The sequence below is a fragment of the Leucopleurus acutus genome, assembly GCF_964270905.1.
Source record: "Leucopleurus acutus genome assembly, chromosome: 19".
NCBI lineage: Eukaryota > Metazoa > Chordata > Mammalia > Artiodactyla > Delphinidae > Leucopleurus > Leucopleurus acutus.
In genome coordinates, this window is record NC_139161.1 from 28,433,112 (window position 1) to 28,448,528 (window position 15,417).

Below are 15,417 nucleotides of genomic sequence, written 5' to 3' on the forward strand. Positions count from 1 at the left end.
GGATGATTCTGGGATGACAGGTATGAGATTGAAGGATTTGGGATATATTGTGTAGGTGGCATTTATAAAACTTACTGATGAATTGCATGAGGTGAAGCAGTAATCAAGGATAACACTTAGATTTTTGATTTGAGGAACTGGTCGGTACTATTTGCTTAGACAAGGAAGACAGGGGCAGTGGGGGGGAGTAGGTAGGGGAAGGAAAGGAGTGTTTTGGAAAGTTGAAATTTTATATCCAAACAGAGATAGAAAGTATAGTTGGGTATATGAAAATGGCATTCCAGGGACAGGTTGGGACAGACACAGATTCAGGCCTCATTTGCACTGCACTAGGGTTATGTAAATTAAGGAGAGTGCAGAACTAGAAAATAAATGAAGTCCCAAGACCAAGCCCTGAGGTACTTCAACGTTTAGACATCAAACAAAGTAAGAACTATCAAAAGCAATTGAGAAAGAACGAACTGTGAGGAGGAAGAAAACCAGAAGATGTCATGGAAGCCGTCTAGGAAAACACATTCCTGTGTGTCTGCTCTACTCTCACTACTTCACTTCTAACACCTCTGGTCTCTACGTGTATGTGGGGTTTTTTCCCACACAGGCAATTCTCTGAGACATCAGATGGGTGTCCTATAATTCAATTCAATTTTGACACTAATTGGAGTTAGCACAGACCCTACTGGTTAAGCACTGGACTTTGTCAAAAGTCCAGGTTGTCATGCTTCTGACCAAGCAGCTGTAAATCAGAGGCTCCCATGACCCCCTCCTCAAGTTTGAGCATTTATTAGAACAGCTCACAGAAATCAGGAAAACATTTACCAGTTTATTATATAATAAAGGATTAACAGTCAGATGAAGAGATATATAGGGTGAGGTCTGTAAGGGTCCCAAGCACAGAAGCTTCTGTCCTTGTGGAGGTGAAGTGCACCCCACTCCAAGTACATAGGTGTGTTCACCAATGCAGAAGCTCTCTGAATCCTGTACTTTTGGTATTTTTATGAAGACTTCATTACAAAGACATGATGGAACATTAACTCAATATCCAGCCCTCCTCCCCTTCCCAGAGGGGAGGTGGGCTGAAAGTTCCGAGCTTTTAAACATGCCTTGGTCTTTCTAGTGACCAGACCCATCCAGGAGCCCACAAACCCATCACCTCATTAGAACAAAAGACAGACCTGTCATCCAGGAAATCCCAGGGGATTTAGGAACTCTGTCAGGAACCGGGGCCAAAAATGAAATAGTAGAACAGAAAATGCTCTTAGTGCTCTTATCACTTAGGAAATTATAAAGGTTTTAGGACTTCCGTGCCAGGAACTGGGGACAGAGACCAATATATTGAATACATATTTTCTATTATTCCACAGAAGACAAAAACACTTTTCATAGAGGTGGTAGTCAACAGTATCCAACAATGCTGAGAGGCTAAGTAAAATAACAGAAAAATAACCTTTGCACTTAGCAATCTCTGGATCACTGGAGATCTCGATAAGAACAGTTTCAGTAGAATTATGCAGACAGCAACACTACTGGGATGGATAAGGAAAGAATGGGAAGTGAGAAAATAGAATCAGCAACTACAGCCAACTCTTTCAACAAATTATGCTGTGAAATAGAAATGACAAACTTCTACATGGCAAAAATACCACAAGGAAAGACACAAGCATACAGCAAAATGGAGGGGAAAATGTTTGCAACTCTTATCACAAGCAAAGGGCCAATTTACAAAGAACATCTACAAATCAATAAGAAAAAGAACCATAAAAACAAGAACAAAGACAAAAATGTCAACAGAAAGTTGACAGAAAAGGACATATATATGGCCCTTAAAAATGCTTAATCACACATTAAGAGAAATGTAAATGAGGGACTTCCCTGGTGGTCCAGTAGTTAAGACTCTGTGCTCCCAATGCAGGGGCCCAGGTTCGATCCCTGGTCAGGGAACTAGATCCTTCATGCTGCAACTAAAGATCTCGCATGCCGCAGCAAAGATTCCATGTGCCACAGCAAAAATCCCGCGTGCCACAACTAAGACCTGGCACAGCCAAATAAATAAATACATTTTTAAAAAAAAAAGAGAAATGTAAATGAAAAGTACACTGGGATACTTTTCACCCGTCAGGTTAGAAAAAAAACAACTTTCATATTCTCATACTTTGCTGGTCAGAGTATAAACTAGTCTTCCTCTCACCCATCTACTGTGTAAATTTAAAAAATATCTATCAAAATTACATGTAGATCTATGCTTTGACCCAAGAATCCCACTTCTAAAAATTTTGCTATAGATATACTCCCAGACAGATGAAAGGGCATATGTTCAAAGTTATTCGTTACAGCAATGTAATAGCAAAAGATTGTAAAACAACTTCAATATCTACTATCAGAGGCTGGTTAAATAAATCACTGTACATCCATGCAATGGAATTCTAGGCAACTATTTTTTTAAAACTGAGAAGCTTTCTGGGTCTTGATATAGAAAGATCTCCAAAATACATTGTTAAGTGAAAAAAGGCAAGATACAGAAAAATGTACATATGAAGTACAATGCCTACAGTTAACAATACTGTATTGTATACTTAAAAATTTGCTAAGAGGGTATGTCTTATATTAAGTGTTCTTATCACAAATAATAATAAATAAAGAGGGCAGAAGGAAACTTCTAGAGGCAATGAGTATGTTTATGATAAAAACCATGGTGATGGTTTCACAGATGTATACTTATCTCAAACTCATCAAGTTTTAAACATTAACTATTAATAGTTTTATATATGTCAATCATACCTCAATAAACTGGCTTTTAAAAAATAAAACATAAGGGCTTCCCTGGTGGCGCAGTGGTTGAGAGTCTGCCTGCTGATACAGAGGACACAGGTTCGTGCCCTGGTCTGGGAAGATCCCACATGCCATGGAGCGGCTGGGCCCGTGAACCATGGCTGCTGAGCCTGTGCATCCGGAGCCTGTGCTCTGCAACGGGAGAGGCCACAACAGTGAAAGGCCCGCGTACCGAAAAAAAAAAAAGAGTGGATATATGTATATGTATAACTGATTCACTTTGCTATACAGCAGAAAAAATAAAACATACATCTATATAGATATTTTGGCGGGGGGGGGGCGCTGCATTGGGTCTTCATTGCTGCGCACAGGCTTTCTCTAGTTGTGGCGAGCGGGGGCTAGTCTTTGTTGTGGCGTGCAGGCTTCTCACTGCAGTGGCTTCTCTAGTTGTGGAGCATGGGCTCGAGGCGCGCAGGCTCAGTAGTTGTGGCACGTGGGCTTAGTTGCTCCGCAGCATGTGGGATTCTCCCGGACCAGGGATTGAACCCGTATCCCCTGCATTGGCAGGCAGATTCTTAACCACTGCGCCACCAGGGAAGACCCAAAAATAAAATATATTTTACGTTTAAAATGGAGAAGAAAAAAGTGTATGTATAGATGCCATCATTTGGGTAAAAAGGAGGGATAAGAGAAAGTATCTATATTTGCTCATTTTTGCATAAATATGAACTAAATGATAAACTTGTTCAGGAAGACAGAAATTAAGCAGATGGAAGATGGGGTGGGAAAAAGGTTTTTACAATATAAATTTGTAAACCTCTTATGTTCAAACATGTGGATGTATAAACATGCAAATTTTTTAAAAAATATACTGTGAAGGGAACAGAAAAGTGCTGCAATAAATGGAAGGGGATGTAGTGTCAGGTAACATTTTTTTCTAAGGTAAAGAGATTCTAGATCAACAACATAACGTCTAATTAAAGGGAAACGATCTAATGTAAGTTTCAATAAAATACTAAATCAGGACTTCACTGGTGGTCCGGTGGTTAAGAATCCTCCTTCCAAAGCAGAGGACGCAGGTTGGATCCCTGGTCAGGGAATTAAGATCCCACATGCCGTGGGGCAACTAAGCCCATGTGCCGCAACTACTGAGCTTGTGCACTCTAGAGCCCATGCACCACAACTAGAGAGCCCACACTCTGCAACCAGAGAAGAGCCCAGGTGCTGCAATGAAAAGATCCCACATTCCACAACGAAGATCCTGTGTGCCACAACGAAGACCTGACACAGCCAAATAAATAAATAATTTAAAAAATAAATAAATAAAATACTAAATCTATTATTTTACAGTATTGAAATCTTAGTTAAATGAAACTCATCAAACCAGAATCCTACTCAAACTGCAGGATAAAGCGATAAAATAAAGCCATGGTCCAGAATTTTTAAATATGTTAATTAAAACCATGTTTAGTTAATGTTCAGCCCAATATCCTACACACATCCTATGGGACTACTAAATTATCCTGCTAAATTAGGAATAACATTCACAATTATCAATTTTAAAAATCAGTTACGTTCACTATATTCTTTTGAACAAGACAAAAGTTTGGACTAGCCTATCTCTACCTTTAATGGGCAAACAACAATCCATTTCCCAAGTAGCCTGGTCAAAGTTTACTAATTGTAAAATACTTGGCACAATAAAACATGTTTTTAATACAAAGGCAGCACAAATGACACTGAAAGACAAATGTTCTTACTTAATGAGGCTATAGCACACAGCTCGTAGGGGTTCATGGTCTTTCTTCCTTATATTATTGTTAACCATACTATCTAGTTCATCCCGAGCAAACCGAAGCTGAACTTCCGTTATACTGTAACTTGCTGATTCCCGAGCACAGTCCTCAATGTTATGAGCTTCATCTAAAATGACAACCTGTTCTTTCAGATTGATATCCATCTATAAGATAAAAGAGTTTTCCTGTAAAACATTCAGCAAAATGGATTTAACAGCAATAGGCAAGATATTTCATTAAAAAATTCACACTATAGGCCAATATCACAAGTCCAACTATATAAGCACCTGATTCTCAGTCTTAAAATTTTAAAGCACTTAGGCCAACCAAATATCAGCTCAGCATTACAGTTTTCCATTTTTCACTCTCAAAATACTTGTAAACCTATCAACCAAAATAATATGTGTTAAGTGAGCCAGGATCAACATATGGCTGGTTACACAAAGGGGTATAAGGGATCTCCAACATAATATAAAAAGTAGAATAAAAAAAAAAAACCTTTAAAACAAAAATAACAACACAAGATTCAAAAGACTCTCAAAATACTAATACAATATAGTATGTATCTATTTCATTTCAGTCTCTTCTGCAACCCTTTTGAGAAGTGCTCTTCCCCAACTCCCATGTGATGTCTGTAGGACTGTTAAGCTGTTAATCAAGGGACATCACCACTCTCATAATGTGGGCAGACTTAGAACCCAGGCTTGTCAATTAAATAAAGTATTCCATCTGTCTATGGTCACAATGACTGGTTCAAGAATGGGTATGAGATCCGAGCTAGGCCAATCAGAGTAATTATGGGTGACTAATGTGAAATCATATTCTTTTTTCCAGGTTACCTAGCTGGAAAAAAGCTAGCTGATTATGGTTATCTTTGTTCCTACTGGGAAGAACTTGCCTGATTACAAAGTCATCACGATAGTCAAGTGTATTTTTTTAAGCTCTATTGAAGCTGGGTTTGTGTCAAATGCAACTGAAAGAGTCCTGACTAATACAAAATGTCACAAAGCAATTGCCACTGAGTTATTCTGAGGAAATAATAATATACAGAGGGCTGTAGATGGCTGAGAAAGAACCATAAAAGAGTAGGAAATATACTGAGGTTTAAAAAGTGAGCAGGATTTGGATTTGGATACACAAAGAGAGAGTAGGGCAATTCAATATAGGTGTAATCAAAAGCAGAGATACAGGAAAGAACAAGGTGTCCTCAGGGGACTTTGAGGTAAGTTTTTGAAGAGTTCAAGTTGGGAGTCTGTAGCAGAGAAGGCTGAAAAGGCAGATTTAGGTCAGACTATTGATCATCTTGGGAGTAAGCTTAAGAAATATGACTTTATCCCATGAGCAAAGAGAGATATAAGAGATTTTTAAGCAGAGGAAGACTGACTTGGCATTGATATATACCGTTGCTCAACGGAAAGAGACCTAGCTGAAAGGCAGCCAAATAAGAGGAAGGATAGCAGGGGTATTAAACATAATGCCTATTCATTTTAAACTTATAGAAATAGAAAGCTAATGAAAGTTGTACAGTCAGATCTAAAGAGAGGAATAACAACTGAATATATGAAGTTATTCACTTTTTGTCTTATGCTGTAACAACTGGATGTCTCTAAGAACCAGGCAGATAAACACAAATGCTGTATCCAAATTCACTTATTCAAAGTTCACAGAGCATAATTTGCATAGTATGCATATTCTCCCAACGTAAGTTCTTCAAAACACAGATTCTTTAGATAAATGTTTTAAAATCATTCTTTCTATTCATAAAGAGATCACTATATAAGGGTCTCAAATGGGGGCAATTTTTTGTACCCCAGGGGATATTTGGCAATGTCTGGAGACATTTTTGATTGTGACAACTGCGAGGGTACCATTGGCACCTAGTGGATAAAACCAGAGATGCTAATAAACATCCTACAATGCACAGACAGCCCACCACAACAAGGAATTATCCAGCCCAAAATGTCATTACCGTCAAGGTTGAAAAACCCTGTTATGATTCCACTTCAGTACTAGGGCCTTAGAAGTGCTTATTACTTTGGAAATTAAAATGACAATGTCTAAAATTCAGTTTTTAATACCCCCTAGAATATGTTTTCAATACTCTAATCTGTTTACACATTTCCATAAATTAAATATAAAGCAAAGAATAAAGTAAAAGACATTAAAACATCTAAAAGCTTTACATTCATCACTTATATCCCAATAGTAGGAAAACAGTTCTTTTAATTTTTACATATCTACTCACACTTTCCCTTATTTGTGCATCTAGAAGATAGTTGTAGGGACAAAATATTATGTCAGCATCCTGCATTAGTTCTCGTGCTGTGTAATATGGACATGCCTTTAGTTTTTTCCCCAAGCTGACGAATTCTTCTATATCCCAGGCCTTGCACATCCCTTGGAGAGTCTGTAATATGTGTTGATCACTAATTTTATGAACACCATGATAAAAATAGCAGAATTTTCCCTAAAAAAAAAATGCATAGCTGAAATATGAAGCAATACTAGAACAGAAGAAATAACACAAGTTCACCGCAGAATTTTAGAAACATCATTAAAGCCACAAAGTAAAGATTTAACAGAGGAGACAGAGTACATACACCACATCTATAATACAACCATTTTAAAGAACTATATTAGTTAACTCAGATAGAGCTCCAGATCAGTATAGCTGGAAATATCCCAAATTAACTTGAGAAACATATTTTTAAAAGTATGTTTGTTGTGACTTTGTTCTGATTAAAGTGGTATTAGACAAAAATATTTCTGGAAGGATCTGGAAGGATACACAAGGGCAATGGTATCACTAGTTGCTTTCAAAGATGAGAGCCAAGTGACTTGGGAACAGGACTGAAAGACATTTTTCTCTATAGACACTTTTGTACCTTTTCAATTTGAGCCATGAGACAGTATTACTTAATCAAACATAAATAACTAAAAACAAAGGAAGAATGGAAACTGGGAAGGAGGGCAGGAGAAATGTCCTAGGGGAAAAAAGAGTATTTACTACAAAAAGTTGGAAAATGTAAGAGTACCAAAAAGCCCTAAATTACCTAAAATCCCATTATACAAAGAATGTACTATCAAGATTTTGATGTATTTCATTTCACATTTCTTCTATACATATATACTTGTGGATATATCTCTATAATGAGACCCAATTTTAAAATAATGAGAACAAAGCAAATTTTCCCCAGGCACTGAGGATTATTAACAATCTAGCCACTAATATTTTTTTTTTTACAAAACTGGGATCTCCTTTTTTCTCTTAGCCTATTTTATTAAAAATCCTATCAGAAATATTTTTTCATATCACCAAGTTTCTTTTCATTGTTGCCTATATATGTACACTGGATTAATGTGCCATAGTTGATGAACCAGTTTATTACTAGACATTTAGACTGTTCTCAATTTTTGCTTTATAAATAAACTGCAATAAGAATTTTTATGCTCATTTCTAAATATTTTCTTAGTATACAGTTTTAGAAATGGCATTATAGGATCAGAGAGTAAAAATATTTTTAAGTTTCTTGAAAACCATATCACCAAATTATTCTCCAGAAAATGTATAGCATTTTACATTATCCTTTTTCCACACCTTTATCAACATTAATATTATCTTTTCGTATCTTTGCCTATTTTAAAGGTAAAAATAGAAGACTGTTGCTTTGATTTGTATTTTTCACACTTTCTAGCAAGGTTTAACACTACATTGTACGAACATTCTAAAAAGTTTCAACAGTAATTTGCATACCTTCTTTCATGTACTATTTACTAATGTCCTTTGCCATTCTATTATTAGAAGTAAAAAAATTTTATTAACATACACCAATCAAAAAATAAGATGTTTGATAAAATCCAGTCCTAGCAAAGGTGTGGCATATCCTATTAAAAGATGTATAAAATTAGAAGTATAAACTTCTACTTCTATTAGAAGTGCACTGGAAATTTGTCAGTAACTACCAAATAAAATTTCACCACTTAAATATATATATACTGCACTGTTTAATAGCCCCCCAAATTGGAAATAAACCAAACGTCTACCCACAGGGGATATGTTAAATAAATTGTGGCAAAAATTCATACAAAAGATATAGCCCTTAAAAAATAAGTTAGATTTGTCTATGTGCTGATGGGTTTAAGCTTTAAAAATAATCTATACACATACATTATAGAAAATACATATTTTAAATGTTTTAGAAGAATACACATAAAACCTTACAGTAGTTCCCTTAAGGGGATGGAAAGAACTGGAAAGAGAGATCTTTTCATTTAATGCCTTTCTATAATTTTGAGTCTTTAACCATGTATATGTTACTTTTCTTTTTCAATTGTCATTTGGGACTAAGTGGTGAAATAATGAGCCATTTTAATTCATTAATTTTATATATCGAAAAAAAATTAAATGTGATTTTGAAATCCAATATTTATCTTTCCCAGTTTGCTGTCCTTAACCAGTGGGGGGATATGTACATATGTGTGTGTGTGTGTGTGTGTGTGTGTGTGTGTGTGTGTGTGTGTGTGTGTGTGTGTGTGTGTGTTTTTATCTATGAACTATACAAAAGGCAAATCTATGTTTTTAAAACATTCATACCTCATTACATACACAAAAATATCTAGACATTGCTAGAAATGGAGTAAATCATAAAAAGGTCATAACCTATAAAAGAATGTCAGCAAATCCAAGGACAAGGCATGATCAGCTGAGGACTGCTAATTCTCCTAAAGCCATGCTGCTTATTGGTCCTCCAAGGTATTAAAAATAAAAATTAGGAAGAAAGGGCTCACCTAACCTTCTTTATTTGCTTCATTTTTATATTATTTTCACTTACTTTGTCTAATCTCTACTACTCTTTTTTACCCTTCATGCCATGTCAACTTCCCCACACTATGATGCCATCTTTCGTTTTTGTTTCTAGTGTAGTAAAAACAGCAATGGTTAGCAGTTAGAAGACTTGCTTCCTTTCTTGCTAATTAGTTGTCTGACACTGGGCAAACTTCAGGGCCCATTTTTCTCATGTGACTAGGCATCAAAAGAGTAGTTGAATTAGAAGCCTTTTAAGATTCCTCTGACCCGCTGACTATGCCATTTCTAAGGTTCCTTCTAGCTCTAAAATTCTATGATTCTGAGGTCAAGAGACAGTTGAAGATGTGCCAAGTATCTTTCATACTGAGCTTGATACAGATTGAGCTTAATAATATGACATTCACCATTTCTTCATTCCAAGTATCTTCCATACTATTCTGAAAGTTTTTATTTGTACAAAATGATCACTAAGGTGCCTTCAGAGTCTATGGTTATGGACTGTTAAATCTCATCTTAACAAAAAATAGATATTCTTCTATACCTAAAATAACTTTTTAGAGTTATTTCTAGGGCTAGTTAAGATTATTTTTTCTTAGTTGAAACAAAATTTAACTTTTAGCAGATAAGTACATTGCTTTTCCAGTATAGGAGCATAAAAGAAACAGTGAACAAAAAAACATGTGCCTTTGGATCAAGCCAAAAACTCAGAAAGTTTACACTTTAAGGGCACTTAGAATGACACTGCTGTGGAGGCTGATAGCAAAACCAGAAAAGCTCATCCATTTTAGCAGTGTAATATAACCCTGAGGGGAGTCTGTCAATTGAAGCGTTATCACACTTTAAACTCTTTTTCACTCAAACTGTCAGGTATCTATTTATCATTTCTCTTTGGTAATTCAGCCATGGTAAACATAGACACCTTTAGTGACTTTGTAATTGGCCCTCATTACAATACCAAATTACCCTGAGGGCTTGCGAACAAGAAAAAGAATGTTCATGTACACCTATGAGCTAGGCATTCTGAGGCAGAATTAGGTCAAAACAACTACAAGCAGGTATCTTCAATTATTTATAATACTAATATTCAAAAATAAAAGAATTGTTTACTTGAAAACAGAACCCAAAGGCCAATGAAAAAGTCTATTGGATTTTTATTTTTACATGATTCAAACTTTGGAGGATAAAGACCAATCAAAAAACATAACCACCACTGCACAATTCTAGAGGATTACATAAAATATTTGCTTTCAATACACAATCTTAAACTTTATAATTGTTTTTACTAATGGGATAACAAACACATAATAAATTACATAATAATTTTCTCAATAACAAGTAGTAAAAGATAATGACAACGCCAGCAAGTCTTCTTACATAGACTATTATAGCCAGAAAACAAATTTCAAGCATTTGAGGAATTTAGTAGATCAGTTAGCCACTTACAGAAAGAAGTCTACTTAAATATAAAATTTATGGGGTTTTATCATGAAGAGCCTTTTCTCTGTTTTATTTTTTTTTACCATTTGGCTTTTTAGTATTTTTATCTCTCTTTGAAGAGAACTTTTTAAATATACAGAGTGAAGAGATTTCACAGTTCCTCAGTTAATTAAAAAGAACTGATATGAAAACAAGTATGATCACAGAATTTCAACAACGGTTTTGATTCAATTATTCTGTATTCTCTTCCTGGTTCTGAACAAGTCACTTAAGTTTTTCCACTGAAGCCCCTTAGTAATTATACTTCATATTATCAGGTTTGAATATCTGTTGAAGTTTCTTTTGAATAACCCCAGATAAGGCTTGAAAAAATTTCCATCTAATAAAAGAAAGCACTGACAAAGAAAAGCATAAAACAAAATAATCTATTCGCATTATATGGTAGGAGGTGATATATCAATTAAATGAAACTCTAGAGGCTATAGCTCTTAGTCTTTTGTGTAGAACCACTTATGTTTGACAAAATACAGAAAGACAGAACAACTTTCAAAATATATTAAAATATCGTTGGTCATTTCATATACTATCAACTTATGCTTCACCAATAATTTCTGGGTATAATTCCAGACCCATAACTTCAATTTTAGAGTAAACTAGTTATCAAACTGGTACACAGACTGCCAAACTAATACTGCCAAAATATTATTAAAAAATCATGTCTTTAGTAAGAAAGATTTATCTACCTAGCTAAAATTCGTATTATTCTAAATATCCCTGGAAAATTTCAAAACCATCAACATATCTTCAGTTAATAATTTAACATAATTTTTTGAAAGAAGTCTGCACTAATCAGAATTATGAGACAGTATAGTCATTACATTTCTCAATTAAAAAACATTTAAAAATTTGCTCAAAGAGAGGGCCTATGTAAACTACCTTATTTTGAAGTTTTTAAATATGTTAAATACATTAATTAGATCTAGTTAGACTAAATCACTTAAATGTTTTTAATCTCCTCATATGACATCCATGTTTGACTATTTTGGGTAGAGAGATTTAAAAGAAGAAAGTATGAAGACGGGTGACTAAAATGAAAATTAATTTTCAAGGAAATAAATAAATACCCCCAAACTTTAGGACAAAAACCCATAATTTAAAACTTGAGTAAAGACTTTCTTATAGTAAAATTATTTTTTAAAAAATATCAACACTAGCAATCAATTTGATTTTTGTAAGTTATTTGATTATTGCTGTAAATGTACATATAAAATGAACACATTAAAAAGTAATCAATCTTTTCAGCTAATTTTTCCTCTAAAATACATTAACTTACTCACATTTTTTCCATCTAGCAATTCCATGCACTTTTCATTTCTGTTGAAGTTACCTACTACTTCAGGATGGACACAAGTGTGATCCCTGCTGGAAAGAATAGTCATTGGGACCCCTGAGTATGCTGTCCTCCGGAGCTCTCTAGTAATCTGAGCAATCTGCTTGTGTGTGCGTGTCCCAAAATATATTTTGGGTATCTTGGACTTCCCCCCATGATCCTTCTTAGTGGTATTTGAAGAATCTTGACTGTCTCCTTGTTTAGTAGAACAACAGCACCTAGAACAGTTACCAGGGGGCTGTAACAAAGGAAAGAAAAGATAACTAATGTCTGGACTACCATAAAATTGTTATCAAACCTCTCATGGAATCAAAACTATAAGCAGTGAATCACAACCGTCAGATAAAGAGAAATTCATAATGTTACATCATCTAAAACTTGCCATTAAAGAAAAAACTTCAATTTCAAATTGGTTCTCCTTCATAAATAAATGATAAACCATTTTTATCATTATAAGTGATGTTTCCATATTTGCATTGTATTCTAACATACTACTCCAACTCTCAAATTCCAAATGTTTTAAGTATATTTTAATTATCCTCTTTCATAAATTATAAAAATAAGATAAAACAAAGGACAATTTTCATTTTTGCTTAGGCTTCAAGTGAACTTGTGATATTACAATTTAGAGTTGATAGTGCTATTTTTCTTTACAGCACAGTCCATTCAAATATCCTATAATATACCAACATCTTAAAAAGCATTTTAAATATAGCTTACAGAAGAATAGAAATATCAAGCTGAATCTAAAGCATCAGTCAAAAACAAGAAAAGAAAACTATTCTCTAGCAAAAGTATGGAAATGAATGCAAATTATTAATATTTAATAATAAAGGCAGGTTGCTTGTGTGGAACAAGTACATCTGAAATTCAATTACCTGTCATGGAATGTAAATCCATCAGTAAAATTACCAGTCAGGATAGCTTTTCCTGGACAATTTTACTCAATTCAGTTTCATAATTAAAATAGTTATATAAAGGCACCTTATGGAACATCAGGAGTATAGTCTAGTATTTAGCTGGTTTTTCTCTCCTGTTTCCAAACTCTCAAAAATAAAAAACTTTAAAAAGCTTTATGCTATATATTAGAACCCAGGGATTCTTAATAACTACTCCCTTCTCAACCTCAGTTACTATAAAATGAGACAGAATGCAGCCTCATTTAAGAGAAAGACTATGAAATGGTTAGTTTATAGGAATGGTCACTGATAGGGAAAAAAACTAAATAGCACAGTAGCTTAAGAGAATTTGTACTAGAGAGTTTTAGTTTAGTAGAACAAACACACCATTTAACTGCAGATTTTTTTAAAATTATAATCAGTAAGATTAGCCTTCATAAACAAATGCTAAGTCATAGCATGTTACACCACAATACTGGGGATCAAGCTGTCTTTTAGCCTCAACTCAGTGGAAAAGCAAGTTCAAATTACTCCCAGTCTCGCTCAACCTTGTCCGCCATTAAATATTACAATACATGATAGAATGGATGTAAATGTGACCCTTCTGGAGCTGTCACTCACTGGGATAAAAGGTTCACTGATGTGCCAAATAAACAGTCAGTCAAAGCAGATAAAGTTACAGCCATGCTGGAATTGTTACATTCCCCTCTCAGGTTGCCAGTAACAGCAGATTTCATTACAGAGTGCTGCCACATTAAATAGCCAGTTCCAAATATCCTGCCTTCTATATTGAATAATTACTTATTCACTGAAAGGATAAAAAGAAGAGTTATGAATGGGGCTCTTGTCAACAGTGAGGCAGGAAACAGCTGACATGTGGTTTATGTTACATATGTTGCAATATCTAACAATTTATGGTCACACAGAAAATGGCATGCAAACTATATCATGATATTTCTGACTGAATTCCTTTCTAGCCTTTGCAATGATCACACTAATTAATTAACTCAGTAAGAGAATTAAGGTAACTCTTGGTAGCAGAATTAGTTGACTTTTCCATACCTTCAATTTTTCACTCAGTTATACTATCTCTCTTCCCTATGATACAGTTAAATTCACTCTGAATATTAGAATGCTAGGGATCAATGCATTGTTATATTCCACATGGATATATTATATACAAGCGTAAAAGTAACTCAATAATGTGGCCTTTTTTCAAAGCTCGGAAAACCTACTTTTTGATATAACACTTTTCAACATGAATTCCACTTAAAGCTTTATCACCCACTCCTTTTATTTTAATTCCACTATTTTTCTAAACAAAAAATTCAAATGCTACAGAAAAATACAAAGTAAGTCAACCACCACCACAAATAACTTGCAGACCCTTCTACATATAATTATATCTTCCATATTTTTTCAAATAGAAAGGGATGCTATTATATAGACTTATAACTTGCTGCCTTGTATTCAAATGTTTTAATTCTTAAAAGGGGTATTTGCACTAATAATTTTAAAAAGGGATCTGCTTATCTTAAAATATTATGCTAGTAGCTGTACTAACAAAAGTAAAAGGTCAAGAACTAGCTTCAGAAAACTCTTCCCACTAGAGCAGCTTTATTTAGGTAACTTAAATTAGTTTTTCACTCCATAACTGAGAAAATTTTAAACCACAGCTAATTTTATACTAAAAGTGTTTTCTGTTTAAGTCTTAAAATGCTCTGAAGTAATTTTACCATCTATGAACTCAAGGGTGACTCCTCAAAGAAGATGGTTTTTCAGTGGGTGGTTGCACAAGTAGAGTAGAAGACAGAAATTAAGAAAGGTGATTCTTATTTATTTGCAATATTAAAGGGGAATTATTTCTTCAGAAGTGATCTTCTATTGGAGTTTCTATTTAAAGGATTCGGTATAATCATATTTGAAGATGGAAAAAAATGAATGTAGCAATAGAGCAGAGGCTTAAAAAAGACAATTATTTAGTAACAAAAGAGAATTATTTGTACCAAAATCAGCAAGTTTCAATTCTGTAAGAAAACTAGAGAAAGAATCCTGAAACAGCAATGACAGGAAGTCATAATATCCTCCACTCCAATAATAGGCTAATATTTTCTGGCCTCTCTCTGAAACCCTTTGACCTAGGGGTTTTGAAACAATAGATGAACAAAATTAAATATTTTTCACTAAGCATTTCTCCTGCTAACAAATGATCAAGTTTATCTTTCATAGGGATGTCTTCCTTTTGTTTTTGCTCTTTAAATTTACAGAGACTATATTAGGAAACTGGAGAATAAATTAAAAAATATTCTCTCTCATCTAATG

At 34.4% G+C, this 15,417-nt stretch overlaps 1 protein-coding gene across 1 annotated transcript in view; it reads right to left on the reverse strand.

The window, feature by feature from the left end:
• BRIP1 (BRCA1 interacting DNA helicase 1) overlaps window positions 1-15,417 on the reverse strand; it is a gene marked incomplete at both ends in the record, with an annotated part of 196,385 nt that overhangs the window by 118,341 nt on the left and 62,627 nt on the right. Inside the window, 3 exon segments of the mRNA XM_082860172.1 lie at window positions 4,527-4,726; window positions 6,808-7,029; window positions 12,144-12,434. Of these exon segments, the coding sequence (XP_082716298.1) occupies window positions 4,527-4,726; window positions 6,808-7,029; window positions 12,144-12,434 (713 nt within the window).